Source organism: Oryctolagus cuniculus, chromosome 17 (genome assembly GCF_964237555.1).
Source record: "Oryctolagus cuniculus chromosome 17, mOryCun1.1, whole genome shotgun sequence".
Lineage (NCBI taxonomy): Eukaryota > Metazoa > Chordata > Mammalia > Lagomorpha > Leporidae > Oryctolagus > Oryctolagus cuniculus.
This window is the reverse complement of record NC_091448.1, coordinates 23,085,934-23,102,626: the sequence shown is the minus strand read 5'-3', so window position 1 is coordinate 23,102,626 and position 16,693 is coordinate 23,085,934. Positions and strand designations below refer to the sequence as shown.

Genomic DNA, 16,693 nt, shown 5'->3' with positions numbered 1-16,693 from the left:
AGGTGCTCTGAGAAGCGGAATGCTCCCTTCCGCGTCCAAACCGCCCCTTTCCGCAGGTGTTTTGCGTCACTCTGCCCTCTGGCTACCCCCAGACACCGCCAGTCTCAGGCTGCCGGGGTGGGAGGGGCTGAGGAGGCCTGCCCCCCCCCCGCCCCTACACGTGAGCACCAGCACCAGTCCAGAATATTGGGAGACCAATATTCTGCCCCCCCCCCCCAGCCTCCTGGCCACACACACCCCCACCCCAATCAAACAGCAGAGTGGACAGGCTGGGACAAGAAACATTTAATTAGGGGTCTGGGGGCCGGGCAATGCCCCAGCAGACCCGCCATGCAGCCTCATGTACAGTGGGCATTGGGCCCGCCCCCGGGATGGGGCTGGGGGGTGGGCCTATGGCAGCAAACAGGGCAGTGTGGCTTGAGCCCCTCCTCGGCGGGGGAGGAGTGGGGGAAGGGCTGCCGGAAAGGAAGATAAGTGTCCCCTCCACTGCGCGGGAGCATGTGGCTGTGCCTAGGATGGGGGTGGCATTGGCCAGCACGACCGAGGGCACAAGAGGAGGCTCTGAGCTTGGGGGAGGGAGGGGTGTTGGCACCAGAGAGAAGGGGTCCTCCCCCTGTGCCCACCCCACCCCAGGGGTCCCCCCCACTTTCCTCGGCTGTCTCCGGCCCTTCCTCCAGGGCTCCGTGTCCCAGACAGGGGTGGGAGGGCAGCTGATATACCCAGGAAAGGGATTCGGCAGAGCCCAGGAAGGGGGCGGGGAAGGCCAGGTGTGGGTCAGTGCCTCCTCCTCGGGTGGGCCTCTGTGTCCAGGCTGCTCGTGGGTGTCCTTTCCCGGTGGACAAGAGCAGGGTGAGGCTGCTGTCCGGTGATGTTCCTTCCACTTGAGGGGACAGTCTCTGATTTGTCACACCCTCCCAGACCTCAGCCCTCCCCTCCTCTGTCAGCCCAGGTTTCAAGTAATGGGAGAGATTCCTGCAGAACGTTCCTGAGAATTGACGGAGCGACAAGAGGTGGTGAGACCAGGAGGCGGCCCTGGGTCCCCTCCCGGCCCCAGGGGGGAGAGCAGGAGGGACACGGACAGCCCCTCCCCCAGGGCCCGAGCTGGCAAAGGGGCAGACGTGCGGGTGCACACACACATGGACCCAAGCAGAGGCTCTGTGCTCGGAGGGGGGTTGGGCATGCAAAGGAGGTGTGGGCAGGAGGAAACTGTCTGGAAGCCTCCCCCAGGGCTGGCCTCCGCGGCACTACATGGGATGCCCGGGGCCCCCCTCCCTGCAGCTTCCTCGTTCTCTCCCACCGTCTCCCCCACCTCAAGTCCCAGAGGACCGACCCACTTGGGGCGCCCCACCCAGGACAAATCCTTCCTAAGCCATGGTGGGTGGCACCTGGGAGAGGGGCAGAGGGAGGGGGAGTGTGGACGAGGGTGCCTCCCCCCACCCCAGGCCAGAAGCAGGGGCCAGGCCTAGGCAGGGGTGGCGTGGGTTCTCTTGGCTCCTCTCAGATCTCGGTCAGGGCGTCGGCTGGCACCAGGCCCCGCTTCTTGCCACTGCTGACACGGATGAAGCCCTCAGCGTCCTTGCTCCTGCCCACGCCCACACAGATCTGAGGGGGAGGAAGACGGAGCTGAGACCCAGCACTGGCTGCAGCCTCCGGGGGATGATGGGGCCAGCGGCTGATGTGGCCACTTAGCCGGTGTGATGGGAGCAGATCCCGCGAGGGTGTAAGGCACACTTGGGGCCGACCTTGACATCAGCTGCTCTGATGCCTCTCCCACCCTATCTCGCAGAGGCCATCACAGAGGGAAAAGGACTTGCCTGAGGTTGCGCTTGGGCAAACCAGAGGCAGAGCCAGCACTCACACCCCAGCCACCGCTCTGGCCTTGCCCGAGCCACGCTGAACTTCACTCGCCCCTGCCTCTGTTGGCCCTGCCTTCCCATCTCTCCTACCCCATTGCCGGGCTGCCAGCTTCAGCCTGCAAGCCACTGGTCCCTGCCCCTTCCCCTGCCTCCCGCCCAGGCTGTGGGGCCCAGGCACTCACCTGGTTCTCCTTGAGGCTCATGTAACCCTGTTCCTTGTTCCCAGAGAAGGGTTGGCAGCAGCGCCAAACATTCTCGCCTGGCCGCACCCGCTGCACAAAATTGGCTGGGAAGAAGCCGACCCGATCGCCAATCTTGCCCTGCGGGGGAGCTTGGCAGTGAGCACCGCCACCCCACCCCCATGCACCCTGTACTGCCTCCCCTAGGCTGTCCCCACTCAGAGTCAACGCCAACACTCTCCACACCCCGGGCTCCCTGGGTGCCAGTCCCCAGCCCAGGGGGAGGGCATGAGGTAGGCAGAGGGACAAAGCTGAAGCAGGGAGGGCCAAACTGAGAGCCGGGCCCAAGGGTCAGTCCTGGGCTTGGCCAGGACCAGCCGTTGGAGGAGGAAGGTCTTTGCAACCCAGCAAGAAGGTGGGGCAGTGCCCGTGGAGGGTAGAGGCAGTGGAGGCGTCCAGCCAGGGTCCCTCCACTCTCCACCCCTGCTAACTCACCTTCCACCAGTCCTCGTTGGAGTCATCCACCAGCTGGATTCGGTCTCCCGGTCTGGGGAGGGGGGAGCTGGGCTGGCACAGGGGGCAGGGGGACCTGGCCCCTGGAGACCCTGCGCAGCGCCCTGCCCCCAGCCTTGGGGACACTGGGTGGGGACCCAGGGTGTGAAGAGGAGGTTCCTGAGCATGCCCCTCTGGGGGCAGAGCCTGAGACCCCGCTGCCCGGCGGGGCGGCCACGCACTGGACTTACTGCAGGGCCAGGTCGTTGCTCTCTTGGGGCAGAAACTTGTAGAGCGCGACGTAGGAGTACATGGGCCCCACATCCTTCCGCACGGGGAGCCTGGGGGGCTGGGGGGGAGCTCTCCGTCGGTGATGAGTGCACAACACCCTCAACTCCCCTGTGATGCCTTGTGCCGAGGGGCAGTGACCCCCAGTGTCAAGGAGGCCCCTTCCCACACCGCCTCTGGGGACTCAGTGCGAGCGCGGCTCACCTGCTGTCCAGGGCTCTTCTCCTCTGCTCCCGACCCCTCGCTCTCAGCTGGGGCTGTGAACACTGGGAAGCCAGGGCAGGCCAGGGTGTGAAGCAGCAGGGACAGGGACGGCCTCCCCTAAGCCCCCCTTGCCTGCCCCTGGCTCCCCGCTGCTCACCGCTGTCACCAGGCCCCTCCTCTGAGCTGCGGATGCTGCCTTCTCCATCCTCGGTCAGCTCATCCCGCTCGCTCTGGGGACAGAGGCGGGAGGTGGGGGGTGGGGAAGAGTGGTCGGTCAGGCCCTGCCCCCAGGCTGCCCCCCCACCCCGGCCAAGGCTTCGCTTCTGGGCGCACCCCCACCCCGACCGTACCAGGCTCCTCGTGGGGGACTCAGAGGTGCTGCTGAAGCTGGAGCGATTCATGAGGGCCAGGGAGGTGCCATAGCGCAGGGTCTCGTAGACGGGGTCCACCTTCCCGCTGGCCCCTGCTGAGGGGGCACCCTCAAGCCTGGCACCGGCTCTGCCCTCCCTCGGCCCGGGTCTCATTTGTCTCGGGCAGTTGCATGCCCTCCCGTGGGCCCCCCCGCGCAGGAACCTGCAGCCTCCTGCTCTGCTGGCCTCCTGGGCTGCCCACGGCTTCCCTGTCACCTTCCCGCCTCCCAGCAGCCCTGGGATGTGCCCACATCTCTCCACTGCCGATGCTGCTGGCAGAGCTCCAGCGACCAAACTGCCTCAGCAGCTGTCGTGGGCCTGCCACTCGGACCCCCTGCGGCCACGGCAGCCCCTCCCACGCCCGCCAAGCAGAGCGCTCCTGAACAGGCGTGCCACGTCCTTAGGCTAGAGTCCAAATGCCGCTCGCAAAGCGCACACGGAGGCCTTGCAGCCAGTGTCTCTCCACCTCCCCCCTCCCCTAGGCCCGGGCACTTTGTCCTTTTTTGATTCCCACCCCTTCCTGCCTCAGGCCTCTGGAGCCCACAGGATGCCCTGTGCCCTCCATGGCTCATTCCTTGCCCCCTGCTGAGGGCTCTGGTCTCTGTCTTTCTCCTCCAAGGCCCTCATCCCAACAGTGGCTGGCTAATGACATGCCTGACTGTCCATTTCACACCTGGCTCCCCCGCTCGGGGCCCGAACGTCAGCCGTGCCTCAGGGTCTAGCACAGTGCCTGGCAAAGTGTGGGTTTAGGATGGATGAAGGCGGGCATGTGTGAATGGATGAAGAAGGCCTGTATTTAGGGCAGGAGAATTCACGGAAGGGTAGAGCTGGCGCCAAGGACTGGCAGTGCCAGGGTGACTCAGGCACCCATCTGGGGACTCTGTGGATTTCTCATCCCACACAGTAGGAACAGGGGCAATGGCGTGCGGGCTGGGGGGGCGCTCACCAGAGGGTGGGGACTCTCTGCTCGTGGCACAGACTGGTAGCGGTTGGTGCACCAGGAGCGGGGAGCTGAAGTTACGGCGGAAGGAAGTGGACTGTGGCAAGAGGGGGCAGAGAGAGGGCACGGGACGGTCACAGCCCATCAAGAACCTGGCCCTTCCCAAACCCCGGGAGGAAGCAGTCTGGGGGCAGCACTCAGGGACTGGGCACAGCCTGCACCCGAGGCCGGTCATCGCCGCCCACTCCCCCCACTCACCGTCTTGCCGGGGCATGGCTGGCGGGAGATCTCCTCGGAGCACCAGAGGTGGACGCTGACTTTGCAGGTTTTGCATCGCAAGCCCTGCTTGGAGTTTCCTGGGACGAGCAAGAGCGGTCGTCAAGAGCGGACACCCCCACGGGCAAGGAGCAGAGGAGGCAGGTAGGGCACGGGGACAGCCAAGGGTCAACCTTCAGGCCCAGCACCCAGCGGCCAGCGGATGGAGTGGTACACACCCAGCCCAGGAGCGTGCACTCCCCTGCCCAGGGGGAGAGGCACAGGAAGTCCCCCGCCCCTCCCCCACCCGCGGTCAGGCACCTACCCACGATGAGCTGGCGGCACAGCTCACACGGGCTGGCTCTCTTGAAGACGTGCTCCTGGAAGCTGTGCAGCCTCACTGGCTTGAGAGGCGCCAGGGGGCGTGGGACTGGGCACGGGGAGGGGGCAGGCGTCGGCAGGCCCCCCGCGGTGGATGCGGAGGGCGGGGAGGGCGGGGGGAGGGGGGTCGGGGGTGTCAGCAGCACCTCGGTGGGGCACTTGATCTCCGAGCCAGAGCGGAGGAAGAAGTTCTCCACACTCTTACTCCGGAGGATGGTCTTGAGAGACAGTGAGCGCTTGAATCGCTGGAGCTGCAGGAAGAAGAGGGGGCGGGCAGTGGGCGGCTGCAGGGGGGCTGGCCCAGGCGGGCAGGCTTCCCCTCGGGATGCCTCCGTGGTGGCAGCCACAGCAGCGTGGGGGCTGAGAGGAAGTACGAAGAGACTGGCTCCCAAGTTCAGCCGCCTAAAGGAGCCGGAAATAGAAGGGCGTTCTGCCGGCGCAGGCAGACAGTTCAGAGTGGTGGGGACTGTGGCTAAGTGGACAGCAAGGGAGCAGCTGCTGGTTTCTGGTCAGCTGAGGCTTGTCCACAAGGCCAGCCCAGTGTGGCCGGGCTGCCCAGCTTCCCAAAAGAAATAGACTTTTATGTGAAATTGGGTAGAAACAATTTTTTTTTTGACAGGCAGAGTGGACAGTGAGAGAGAGAGACAGAGAGAAAGGTCTTCCTTTGCCGTTGGTTCACCCTCCAATGGCCGCCACAGCCGGCGCGCTGCGGCCAGCGCACCGCGCTGATCCGATGGCAGGAGCCAGGAGCCAGGTGCTTATCCTGGTCTCCCATGGGGTGCAGGGCCCAAGCACCTGGGCCATCCTCCACTGCACTCCCTGGCCACAGCAGAGAGCTGGCCTGGAAGAGGGGCAACTGGGACAGAATCCGGCGCCCCAACTGGGACTAGAACCTGGTGTGCCAGCGCCGCTAGGCGGAGGATTAGCCTAGTGAGCCGCGGTGCCAGCCACAAATTTTTAAGAATAATTTATTTATTTATTTGAAAGGCACAGCAGAAAGAGAGTGAGAGTGAGAGTGAGAGTGAGAGTGAGAGAGAGAGATCGATCTTCCATCTTCCATCCTCTGGTTCAATCCCCAAATGGCTGCGATGGCCAAGGCTGGGCCAGGCTGAAGCCAGGAGACCGATCCAGGTCTCCCATGTGGGTGGCAGGGGCCCATGTACCTGGGCCATCCTCCACTGTTTTTCTAGGCAAATTAGCAAGGAGCTGGACTGGAAGTGGAGCACCTGGGACCCCAACCTGTGCCCATATGGGATGCTGGGACTGCAGGTGGCAGCTTAACCTGCTGTGCCACCGCAGAGGCTTTTCCCATTTTTTTCTTTGCGGAAATGGTAGTAGTACACTGTTTTCCCTGCACCTTGCTTATACAGTTAACAGTAAATCTTGGAAATCATTCCATTCCAACATAAAGAGTTTCATTATTCTTTTTTATGGCTATCCAGTATTTTGTTGCATGAGTGTACTATTTACTAAACTCAATTTATGTATATATAAATTACTCTCTCTACACACACACACACAGATCTGCGGGGTGAGGATGTGGGGGAGGTTGGCACTGTGGCACAGTGGGTAAAGCCGTGGCCTGTGGTGCCGGCATCCCATATGGGAGCCAGTTCGAGTCCCAGCTGCTTCACTTCTGACCCGGCTCTCTGCTATGGCCTGGGAAAGCAGCAAAGACCACCCAAGTGCTTAGGCCCCTGCCACCCACTTGGGAAACCCAGATGAAGCCCTTGGCTTAGTCCAGGCCCAGCCCTGGTCATTGTGGCCATCTGCGGAGTGAACCAGTGGGTGGAAGATCTCTCTGTGTCTCTCCTTCTCTCTCTGTTACTCTGACTTTCAAATAAATACATCTTAAAAAAACTTTTTGGGAACCAAGCAAAACATGCTAGGTTTTCAGTTTTCCATGTTGTTGACGAGGCTGAAAGGAGAATGAGGAGCACTCCCTTGGACCCCATTCACAGGGCTGGTTCTCCCCAGGGGCCGGTATTGTGGCACAGCGGGTTAAGCTGCTGCCTATGAACCAGCATACCATATCAGAATGTAGGTTCGAGTCCCTGCTGCTCCACTTCTGATCCAGCTCCCTGCTAATGTGCCTGGGAAAGCAGCAGAGGACGGCCTGAGCATTTGGGCCCCTGCCACCCAAGGAGAGACCAGGATGGGGTTCCTGGCTCCCGGCTTTGGGCTAGCCCTGCTCTGTGGTGAACATTTGGGGAGTGAATGGAAAATTGGTGTCTGGCTCTCCATCTCTCCCTGACATCTGTTTCTCAAATAAATCTTTGAAACAAAACAAAAGACCTCCCCATCCACCCTCCCATCACATCATCTCCACAGCCCAGCCTGAGTTCTGGCCCTGATGGCGCAGCCTGGTTCATGGCTTCTGCTTAAGCCGCTGCCTCACTCTGCAGCCCCATCCGGCTTCTACACAGGAAGTGACCCCTGACCTGCTAAAAACCTCCCATGACTCCTCAGGACACAGCCCAAGGCCCTCACTCCGGCCAAGAGACTCCACTAGAGGTGGCAGCCCTGTGCCTGCAGCCTCGGCCTGCTGCCTGCGGCCCAGACGGGCGGATCCCGGAACTCGCCCATGCTTTTGAGCTTCGGAGCTTTGGACGGGCAAGTCCTCGAAACACTCCGTCCGCTGGTGCCCACGGCACCCAAGCCCTGCTTCCCTCACGGCTCCATCAGGTCACTGCTGCCACTCGTTTCTCTCTTGCCCAGCAGACCAGGAGTGTCTGGAGGGCAGGCACAGTCCCTGCAAACCTCCACACAGGGCCTCATCACATAGTAGGTGCTCAGCTAATGTGTCACCATTGAACAAATGATGAGCAGGGGCTGGAACCCTGCCCAGGGCCCATGAGCTGAGCAGGGGGTGGAGCCTGGAGGGAGGCAGATCTGTCTCACCTGTCCACCCAAGCACGCCCTCATTTCGTCTGCCCTGAGGGAGGTCTGGGAAGCTCGCTGCCCACAGCCCTGTCCCTCTCCCCTCCAGCGGGGAACAACTTACCCCGCCCCCTCCTTCCAGCAGTGCTAGAATAAGGGAGTGGAGACCTGGCTCCAGGCAGGGAGGCTTGGCCAGGGCTCCCAGCTGGCACGCCGGGCGGCCCGTGTACCATGGCTGCCTGCCTGGCAGCCGTGCCAGGAGGTGGAAGCGGTGGCCCCTCTAGCCTCTGGGAGGCCAGCAGGCAGCAAGTCAGAGGGGTGAGCAGGGAGGGGCTGTTTGGGAACAAGGCAGGCCCTGCTGTGCCAGCTGGGAGCCAGGGCCCCGGGGTGTCTGGCACGCCGAACTGCTCGGCTCCTTCCAAACCCAGCTTCCTGGATGGCACTGTGGGCTTCTTTGTGTGTCTGTGAGAAGCAAGCCCCAGGCCCTCTGTGCATTGCCACAGAGGTAGAATTATTATTAAACAAACACCAGGCCGGATCAGGCTGCAGGCCCTCTGGGCGAGTGTGGCTCTGAGGGGCTGGGGAGAGGCAGGTGAACGCTGCCCCTCTTTCTCTCGCTCTTTCTTTCCTTTTTTTTTTTTTTTGTTTATTTTTAAAGATTTACTTATTTATTTGAAAGGCAGAGTTTCAGAGAGAGAGAGAGAGAGAACCTTCCATCCACTGCTCCCCTCCTCAAATGGCCATGAAGCCGGGACTCTGGGGCGGGGCCCAAGCACTCGGGCCACTTCCACTGCCCTCCCAGGTGCATTAACAGGGGGCTGGTTTGGAAGTGGAGCAGCTGGGATGCGAAGGGCGCCCACGTGGGATGCTGGTGTCACAGGTGGTGGCCTGACCCGCTGCGACACAGCACCAGCCCCAACTGCTCCCCCTGCTGTCCAGGAAATCTGGGCACAGAGCCCCTTTAGAGTCTCGGGGTTGGGAGTGGAGGCGGAACTGAACCTGCTGCCTGAGGCAAACCACTTCACCTCCTCTCAGCCTCAGTTTCCCCACCTCCAAGAGGGAAGAGACCTGACTAGGTGCTCTTTAAGCCACACAAGGCTCTGGATTAACAAGCAGCAGAACAAACCCCCGGGAGCGTACATCTCGGAGGGCCAGACTGAGTGATGGCTTTGCATCCGCACCTCGTTAGTCCTGACACCACCCTCTGAGGAGGAACCATTGCTGTCCCACTTTCCAGATGAGGCACTGAGGCTCCCAGGGCTAAACCATTAGCTCGCAAGTCCTCAACTGTCGAGCAGCAGAGCCAGGACTGGGACCAGTGGTTCAAGCTCCCGAGCCCAAATGACCAGGGCCATCCTCTGCTCTGGCCCTGCCTCGGCCGCCCACCCCGTCCTGCACTGTGCCATGGGCTCGTCCGACTGGTCAGGCATGGCATCTGGGGTTCGAAGGGACCTGAAAGACTGGCCGGCCTCTCATCCTGAGCGCTGTCCGCCTGTGTCCGTCCCTCTTGCCAGGGGAAGCGCGCCCGCCCTCCCATGGGACAGTCGTTCCATCTGTGCAGCTGCCATCACTGGGCAGGGCTCCCCTGCACGGGCTGAAACCTGGCCCCTGGGGTGTCCCCTCGCCCCAGGCCACGATCTCCCTAGCAACCCTCGGAGGATGAGGTAGTAGGAAGGGCTCTGCGCTCACCAGCCTCCGGGCTCTCTGGACCCCTCCTAGTCCTGGTGCTACAGCCACAAGCGCGGGGTGCCAGAGGCCTCTGGGACGGAACACCCCCCAGCACCAGCCCTGCCTCTGCTCTGGGCCCCAGATCCCAGGACAGCCGAGAAGCCAGAAGGAATGACAGATCACATCTGGGGGCTGGCATGCCCCAAGGGCTGTGGCAAGAGGGAAGGGTGGGGGCACTGCTGCCCAATGGCCTGGGACAGACCTCTGGCTTGGTGTGGCCAGTCCCGGCATTCCCACTCCTGGGTCTCCCAGTTCCTGGAGAGGCCCTTTATTCCTCTCCCTGCCAGTCATATGGCTGGTGCCCCCAGGGGGGCATTCCCGGGCAGGGCCAGAAGTTGCCATGGGCCCTGGCAAGCCAGCTCTCTACTCCTCCCCCCATATACCCGCAGCTGGTCTGCTCGTGGCCTGGGCGCCCTCTTCCCTGTTTTCCCACACTCTGGATGGCCCTGTCTTTCCTCAGTTTCCCACAGCATCTCCTGAAAAGGCACCAAGGCAGCTGGCAATGGGTGGCGGCGGACGTGGCACCAGCTCATTCAGATGGCAGAGCTGGTGTGGCGGGATCCTCCCGGGATGGCACCTAAGGGGGTGATGGGCAGGCTCTCTGTGGTAGAATGGGGTGAGGATCCAAGGAGGAGGGACGCTCTGGGAGGTTCACGGCGAAGCATGGGGCAGGGCTGAGACCCAGCCTTAGGGAAAGCAGGGTTGGCAATGAATGCCCAGGCAGTGGGGCCAGCCCTGGGGTGCAGCGGGTAAAGTCACTGCCTGCGATGCCAGCGTGCCATATGGGTGCTGGTTTGAGTCCCATCTGCTCCACTTCCGATCCAGCTCCCTGCTATGGCCTGGGAAAGCAGTGGAAGACGGCCCAAGTGCTTGGGCCCCTGCACCCACATGGGAGACCCAGATGGTGTTCCTGGCTCCTGGCTTCGGCCTGGATCAGCCCTGGCCCAGCCCTGGCCATTGAAGCCACTTGGGGAGTGAACCAGCAGATGGAAGATCTGTCTCTCCCACTCTCTGTAACTCTTTCAAATAAAATAAATCTTTTTTAAAGAATAAATAAATTCCTAGGGGACACCAAACACTGATGAGTAGGAGGCCTGGATTCTTGGTCCTGCTGCCCACAGGCGCCAGCCCCCTCTGGTGAGCAGCAAGCAGCCCCTCTCCCAGCCCCCAGTCTGGGCTGCCTTGGGCCAGGCTGAAGTGGGGGATGGAGGGAGGCTGTGCTGGGCCCCAGTTCTCTCTCCTCCTGCCTCTGCCCTGCTGAACGCCCCCAGCATGAGCCACAGTGCAGCCTGTGTGGTCCGCCCTGTGTCTCTCACGAGATGTGCAGGAGAGGGCCCGGAGGGCTGGGTCAGGTGCGGAGGCCCTCTCCTGCGCTGCTCCTGGCATCTCCACGGCTCACCCCAATGACATTGGAGGGTCCTTGGGCTGGGAGGAGGCGGGAGCAGACCTGCCAGGCCCTGGCCTCCCCTCTCTGCAGCTGGACTTGCAGCCTGCCGGACTGCTGAGCCAGCCCCTGCCTGCCTGCCCAGCGCTCCTGACCAGGGGCCTGGAGCCCATGGGCCTGGGTGGGGGGAGCCAGGCAGGGGCTGGGAGGCCCCCAGGCTCCTGGGAAGGAAGGAAGCAAGCAAGCGGGGAGACTGTGTCTGTCCCGGGTGGTCAGCAGGCAACTGGGAACAGGGCGCTGGAACCCAGGGTGGGGCTCAGCCCCTGGGGCCCTCTGCTTGAGAGGAACTCTCACATTTATTCCAGGCATGGTTTTCCCTTCCTGGCACCTCATTCCCGTCTCAGAAGAGACGTGGCTCTCCATGGTGAGGAGCGGGGGCTAGCTCTGGTCTGTGTGTCAATCTCAATTTCAGGAAGGGGCAAGAGAAGGTCAAAGGATCTGAAGATCTCTGGTTCCTGGGGAAAAGGTGCTTCCTGGGGTGCCTCAGCCAGACTCCACCCCTGCCCTGCTCATCCCCCGGCCCCCAGCATTCTCTGATGACCTTGACCTTGAATTAACCTCATATCCTGAGGGGTGGTCAAGAGAGAAGGCTGAGGAAGAGGGTGGTGGGAAGAGCTTGTAGCACGACCAAGGGCACCAAAGAGCCCAAGGCCCCACCCACTTCTGGTCTGCACCGACCCTTCTCTGGGAAACAACGGATGGGAGCAAAATGCCAGGGTGGACCCTAGCAAGAGGCAGGCTTTGGGCTGAAGACAGGGCAGGGGCAAGGGCGCCCTCGCACTGCCCCCTTTCTTGCCATCCCCGGCCACTCAGCTCGCACCCGCACAACTTCCTGCGGGTCAGTCTCCAGCGCCTTGAACTTGGGCAGGGAGCAGACAGATTAGGGGGTGATGATCATGAGTGGCGTCCCCCCCACCCCAGGCAGGAGTCTGGGCTCCGCCTGCCTTCACTGGGGAATAATTTATTCATTGTGACTCCCGCCGGAGTAACAATCATACATAATTAGGGTTAATTATGACATTCATTAATTACGATGACTTCTTCTTTCGTGCCCGCCCGCTCCCCCCACCTCGTCCCGCTCCAGGGTGGGGGTGGGGATGCCTGTCTGCTCCCGAGCCGCCGCAGCACCCGGGTCCCCGCCCGCGCCCGACGGCCCGCGCTGCCGCAGCCCCCAGCGCGGATTCGCAAGCTGCGCACCCCCCGGTCGCGGCCGCACGTCCGCGGACCCACCGCGCTGGGAGGGATTGCAGGACTGCGGTGGGTCAGAGAGGGGCACTCGCAGAGAAACACCCCGAGAGAACGGGGCGAGAGCTCACAGCGACGCCGAGACCCAGGCAGGCTGGCGGTGGAGACGCCTGCGGAGCGGCGCGGGGCGCGCCCGCACGCAGACCGGGGCGGACACCGGCTCGCACCACCGCGCACGGGCCCCTGCTCGCTCCGCCGGCTCCGCGCCGCTTCCATCCAAGAAAGCCCACTTAGAACCCCCAGAGGGTGGCGGCCGCGCGGCTGCTCCGCGCGTGGGCCAGGAGTGTCTGCCCTGGGGTCTCCGCTCGGCCCCTCGGCGCGCACCCTCTCCTTCCCCGGGGCGCTGCGCCCAGCCGTGGGGATCATGGAGAACCTGGTACTGTGACCCCAGGCGCTCAAGCCCACCGCGAACCCAGAGCCGGGAAGGGGGCGCTCGGGCCAGGGACCACCCCCTGCCCAAGCTGGGGCCAGGCCTCGAGCCCCTCCACTCCCGACTTACCTTGGTTTCCTGGAGGGCGGGGACGGTCCCCGGGGGGGTGTGGGTGGCCGCGTCATCCGGTTCGTTCTCCTTCTCGCTCATTTCGGTCATGGTTGGGGGCGAGGCCGAGGGAGGGCACCGAGACCCGACGGCAGGCCCGCCGGAGCCAGGCGGCGGGCGGCGGGCTTCCCCCCGGAGTTGTGGAGCCTTTCTCCAGACACTGCCCCCAAGGAGCCCCAGGAGAAACCCTCCCGGGCCAAGCAACCACCCGCCCCCGGGGGCGGGCGGAGAAAGTTGCGGGGTTGGCTGGGGATGGGGGAGCAATGACACGGAGCCACGGGGGCCGGACGACCCCGGGCTTGGGTTCCGAGGGTCTGCAGAGGATGCAGCTGGCAGCGAGGGGAGGAGGGAAGCGGGGACGCGGGGATGAGCCGAGGGAGGGAGCCACGGAGCTGTCCGTGTCCGGCCGGCTCCGCGGTCCTCTGCGCCCGCCCCCCCATCCCCTCCCCCTCCCCCTCCCCCCGCCGGCCCCAGCCCCGCACCCGGCGGCCCCTCCGCCCAGTCCTCGCCTCCCAACTTTGATTTAGGAGGTCGCCTGGTCCCTCCCCCTTGCCTCCGCCGCTCCCCCGCGCCGCTATGCAAATCGAGGCCCTTGGCTATTGGCTGCCGCCATGGCCAGGAGGGCGAGGTGGGCGGAGTTTGGGGGGGCTCGACAAGATGGGGAGGGGCTTGGAAGGGGACGACGTGGAGAGAGGATGGTTTCACACGGAAAAACCTGGCCTGGGGGGTGGGGGGCGTGACAGGACCGAGGTGAGGCTGTCAAGATCACATTCAAGTCTGGATGAGGATGAGGTTGTTGGGAATACAAATAGGTCGGAGCTGCAGCAGCAAAGCTGAGCGTGAGATCGGAGTTGGGACTTCCTGGTAAGGAAGACTGGAAGATGGGGATTGCTGGTGAACGAAGAACGGGGATCCCTGTGCCGCTTGAATAGGATACCTTCCCACCCGGGGAGCTGTCTCCAAATTCACACACCCTGGACCACGGTGCATGGGTTTCCAGAAGGCAGGGGCACAATTCCTGGTCCAGCAAGGAAAGCAGGTGGTGTGCTTCCCAGGCTCGGTCCTCACCCCAGGGTGGCCAAACCTCTCCTAACCTCTCCCTTGCTGGCAGCTGGAGAGGTGGAAGAAGAGGTGTTCGCTCACGTGCGGGGGTGTCCGTTCCCCACCTGATCTACTGATCCCCTTCCCCCAAGGGCGCCTCGCTCCAGACCCCTTCCCCTCTGCTTCTGCCCTGACCAACAGGTCCAGTTTCATCTCTGGGCCTGTCCAAGGGGAGGTGCTCTGTTCCTGGGAGTGAACAGAGTGAGACTTCCGGGACCCTCTGCTGTGGGTGGTAAGGGTGGGTGGGGTGGCCCCGGGGGTGGGGTCTGGCTTTATGTTAGCCCTGGAGGACAGGGGCTGGACCTCCGGACAGTCTTGGTGCTGGCAGGGCTGAGCTCACTGGCGAAGCCTGCTCAGGCATCCAGGAATAGAGATGTGTTGGCCAGCAGTGAAAGGAGGACAAGGACAGACATGAGAATTGTGGTTGTGGGGGCTTGGGCCACGCCGCGTTCAGAGCCGCTCCGGCTGCAGGCTCCCTCCGGACGGGAGTGGGGATGGAACTGGAAGCCAGCCTCCCACCCAGGCTCCCTAAAGGCCTGTTGGCTGCTGTCTCCTGCCGCCCCTCTGAGGAGGCTCTGTCCTCGTCCTGTCCAGCTGCCCCTGCCTGGGCAAGTCAGTCTCACCAGGGCCTCCTCGCATCCCCGGCCTAGGACAGACAGAGGCTGCTTCCATGTTTGGGTATATTGGGGGGTTCCCCCACTTCCTCCCCAAAGAGCAGGGGCTCTGGGCTTCTTAGGCTTCTACACCATGTAGGTACCCATTAATTAACTGTGACCTAAGGCAGGTAACTAGATCTTGCATTGGTTAATTTATGAAAGTATTATCCATGATCGTCACACTTAAAAAAATGTTTTTGATTATTTTCATTCTACTTGAAAGGCAGAGAGACAGAGAGGGACAAAGATCTTCTTTCTGTGGCTCATTCTCTAAATGCCTGTGCCAGCTGGGGCTGGGCCAGGCCAAAGCCAGGAGCCCAGAATTCAGTCCAGGTGGGTGACAGAGACCCAATTTTTTGAGCCATCATCTGTTACCTCCCAGGGCGCACATTAGGAGTAAGCTGGGATTGGAAGCAGAGCTGAGACTTTTTTTTTTTTTTTAAGATTTATTTATTTTATTTGAAAGTCAGAGTTACACAGAGAGAGAAGGAGAGGCAGAGAGAGAGACAGAGATCTTTCATCCGCTGGTTCACCCAGTTGGCTGTGACAGCTGGAGCTGTGCCAATCCAAAGCCAGGAGCCAGGAGCTTCTTCTGGGTCTCCCACATGGGTGCAGGGGCCCAAGGACTTGGGCCATCCTCCACTGCTTTCCCGGGCCATAGCAGAGAGCTAGATCGGAAGAGGAGCAGCTGGGACACGAACCGGCGCCCATATGGGATGCTGGCACTGCAGGCGGCAGCCTTACCTGCTACGACACAGCGCTGGCCCCAGTGCTGAGACTTGAATGCAAGAACTCCCACAAGGGCTGTGGGCATTTCCAAGCCTCATTTTAACCGCCACTCCAACCGCCCACCCCAGGGAACCCAATGTTTCACAGCCTTGATTTCTTCAAAGGCAAATGGTGATGGTGCCTGCCTCCCTGCTAGAAAACACTGGAACTGCGTAGTAAGGCGCTTAGCCCAAGCAGACAGGCAAGGAAGGTAGCTTTTTTTGTCTTTCCTTTTTTGTTGTGGCAGACTTGTGTTTCCCCAGAACTTTCTCGGAGGCAGAGAGAAGGAAACAGCTTCCTTCCTCACTGTCCTTGGCCATTTAGAACTTGGTGTTCCACGGTGGGACTGACAAGGAAGAAATGGCTTTCTGTGGCCAATCTGATCAGCCACTGGGAATTCCCGGGGGAATCAGGGGAGCGCTTGGCCAAGGGAAAGCAGGGAAAAGGAGCCCATCTGGTCCCTGCATCTGAAGGCAGAGGTGGGACAAACGTGGAGGAGGCAGGGGGCTGGATCCCACGACCTCTGGCTGCCCTCTCCAGCCAGCGCTCTCAGGGCCGACAACCCAGAGACCAGCATCTCCTGGCATGGGGGGGGGGGGGCAGGATCATTGCCCCATCTCAGGAAACAAGAGGTGGCCACTGCAGGGACACTAGAACAGGACTCCCTTGGAAAGGGTCACAGAGCTGCCGGAGCACCTCTCACTAGGAGAGCCGAGCTAGCTGGGATGGACCAGAGCACCCTGGGAGTCGGCCCCATCCTCAGCCCTACTTGCCCTTCCCTCCCTGCTGTAACTTCAAGGCCCCGTCTGGAGGGATCTGGGCTTCCTTCTTCGAGGACAGGCAGAACTGGACGAGAGCAGGTGGAAGAGTTGGGCTCACCTGTACTCGAGGAAGCAGCGAGTTGCTGTCTGTGAACAGCTGGACAGGCTAAGGCACAAGGAATGAGCGCTACTGTTATGGCTGTTCTTTGAGACTCTTTTTTTTTTTTTTTTTTTTTTTGGACAGGCAGAGAGAGTTAGACAGTGAGAGAGGGAGAGACAGAGAGAAAGGTCTTCCTTCCGTTGGTTCACCCCCCAAATGGCTGCTACGACTGGCGCGCTGTGCTGATCCGAAGCCAAGAGCCCGGTACTTATCCTGGTCTCCCATGGGGTGCAGGGCCCAAGTACTTGGGCCATCCTCCACTGCCTTCCCGGGCCACAGCAGAGAGCTGGGCTGGAAGAGGAGCAACCGGGACAGAATCCGATGCCCCAACCAGGACTAGAACCCAGGGTGCCGGCGCCACAGGCAGAGGATTAGCCTAGTGAGCCCGGCGCCAGCCCTCTTGGAGA

At 62.1% G+C, this 16,693-nt stretch overlaps 1 protein-coding gene across 2 annotated transcripts; it reads right to left on the bottom strand.

The window, feature by feature from the left end:
- Positions 1 to 270: 270 nt before the first annotated feature.
- On the bottom strand, positions 271 to 13,315 carry STAC2 (SH3 and cysteine rich domain 2). Of its 2 annotated transcripts, none has more exons than XM_008271396.4 (11): positions 12,802 to 13,315; positions 4,950 to 5,256; positions 4,628 to 4,725; positions 4,376 to 4,466; positions 3,370 to 3,485; positions 3,177 to 3,249; positions 3,020 to 3,081; positions 2,779 to 2,876; positions 2,531 to 2,582; positions 2,039 to 2,176; positions 271 to 1,602 (listed from the first exon to the last, which is right to left on the bottom strand). In XM_008271396.4, exons 1-11 carry the CDS (start codon positions 12,889 to 12,891, stop codon positions 1,498 to 1,500), a joined length of 1,230 nt encoding a protein of 409 aa, XP_008269618.1. In that variant the 5' UTR covers positions 12,892 to 13,315; the 3' UTR covers positions 271 to 1,497. The 2 variants fall into 2 exon arrangements, with proteins under 2 accessions (XP_008269618.1, XP_002719382.1); XM_002719336.5 differs by having other exon boundaries at positions 3,370 to 3,482.
- Between the last annotated feature and the right edge of the window lie 3,378 nt (positions 13,316 to 16,693).

Bases quoted from the DNA above. Each gene is read 5' to 3' on its own strand.
- STAC2 (XM_008271396.4), bottom strand. From the start codon at position 12,891: ATGACCGAAATGAGCGAGAAGGAGAACGAACCGGATGACGCGGCCACC. The intron at 5,257-12,801 runs GTAAGTCGGGAG...TTCTTCCTGCAG, and splicing joins CCGCCCTCCAGGAAACCAAG to CTCCAGCGATTCAAGCGCTC. The intron at 1,603-2,038 runs GTGAGTGCCTGG...CCTCCCCCTCAG, and splicing joins TGAGCCTCAAGGAGAACCAG to ATCTGTGTGGGCGTGGGCAG.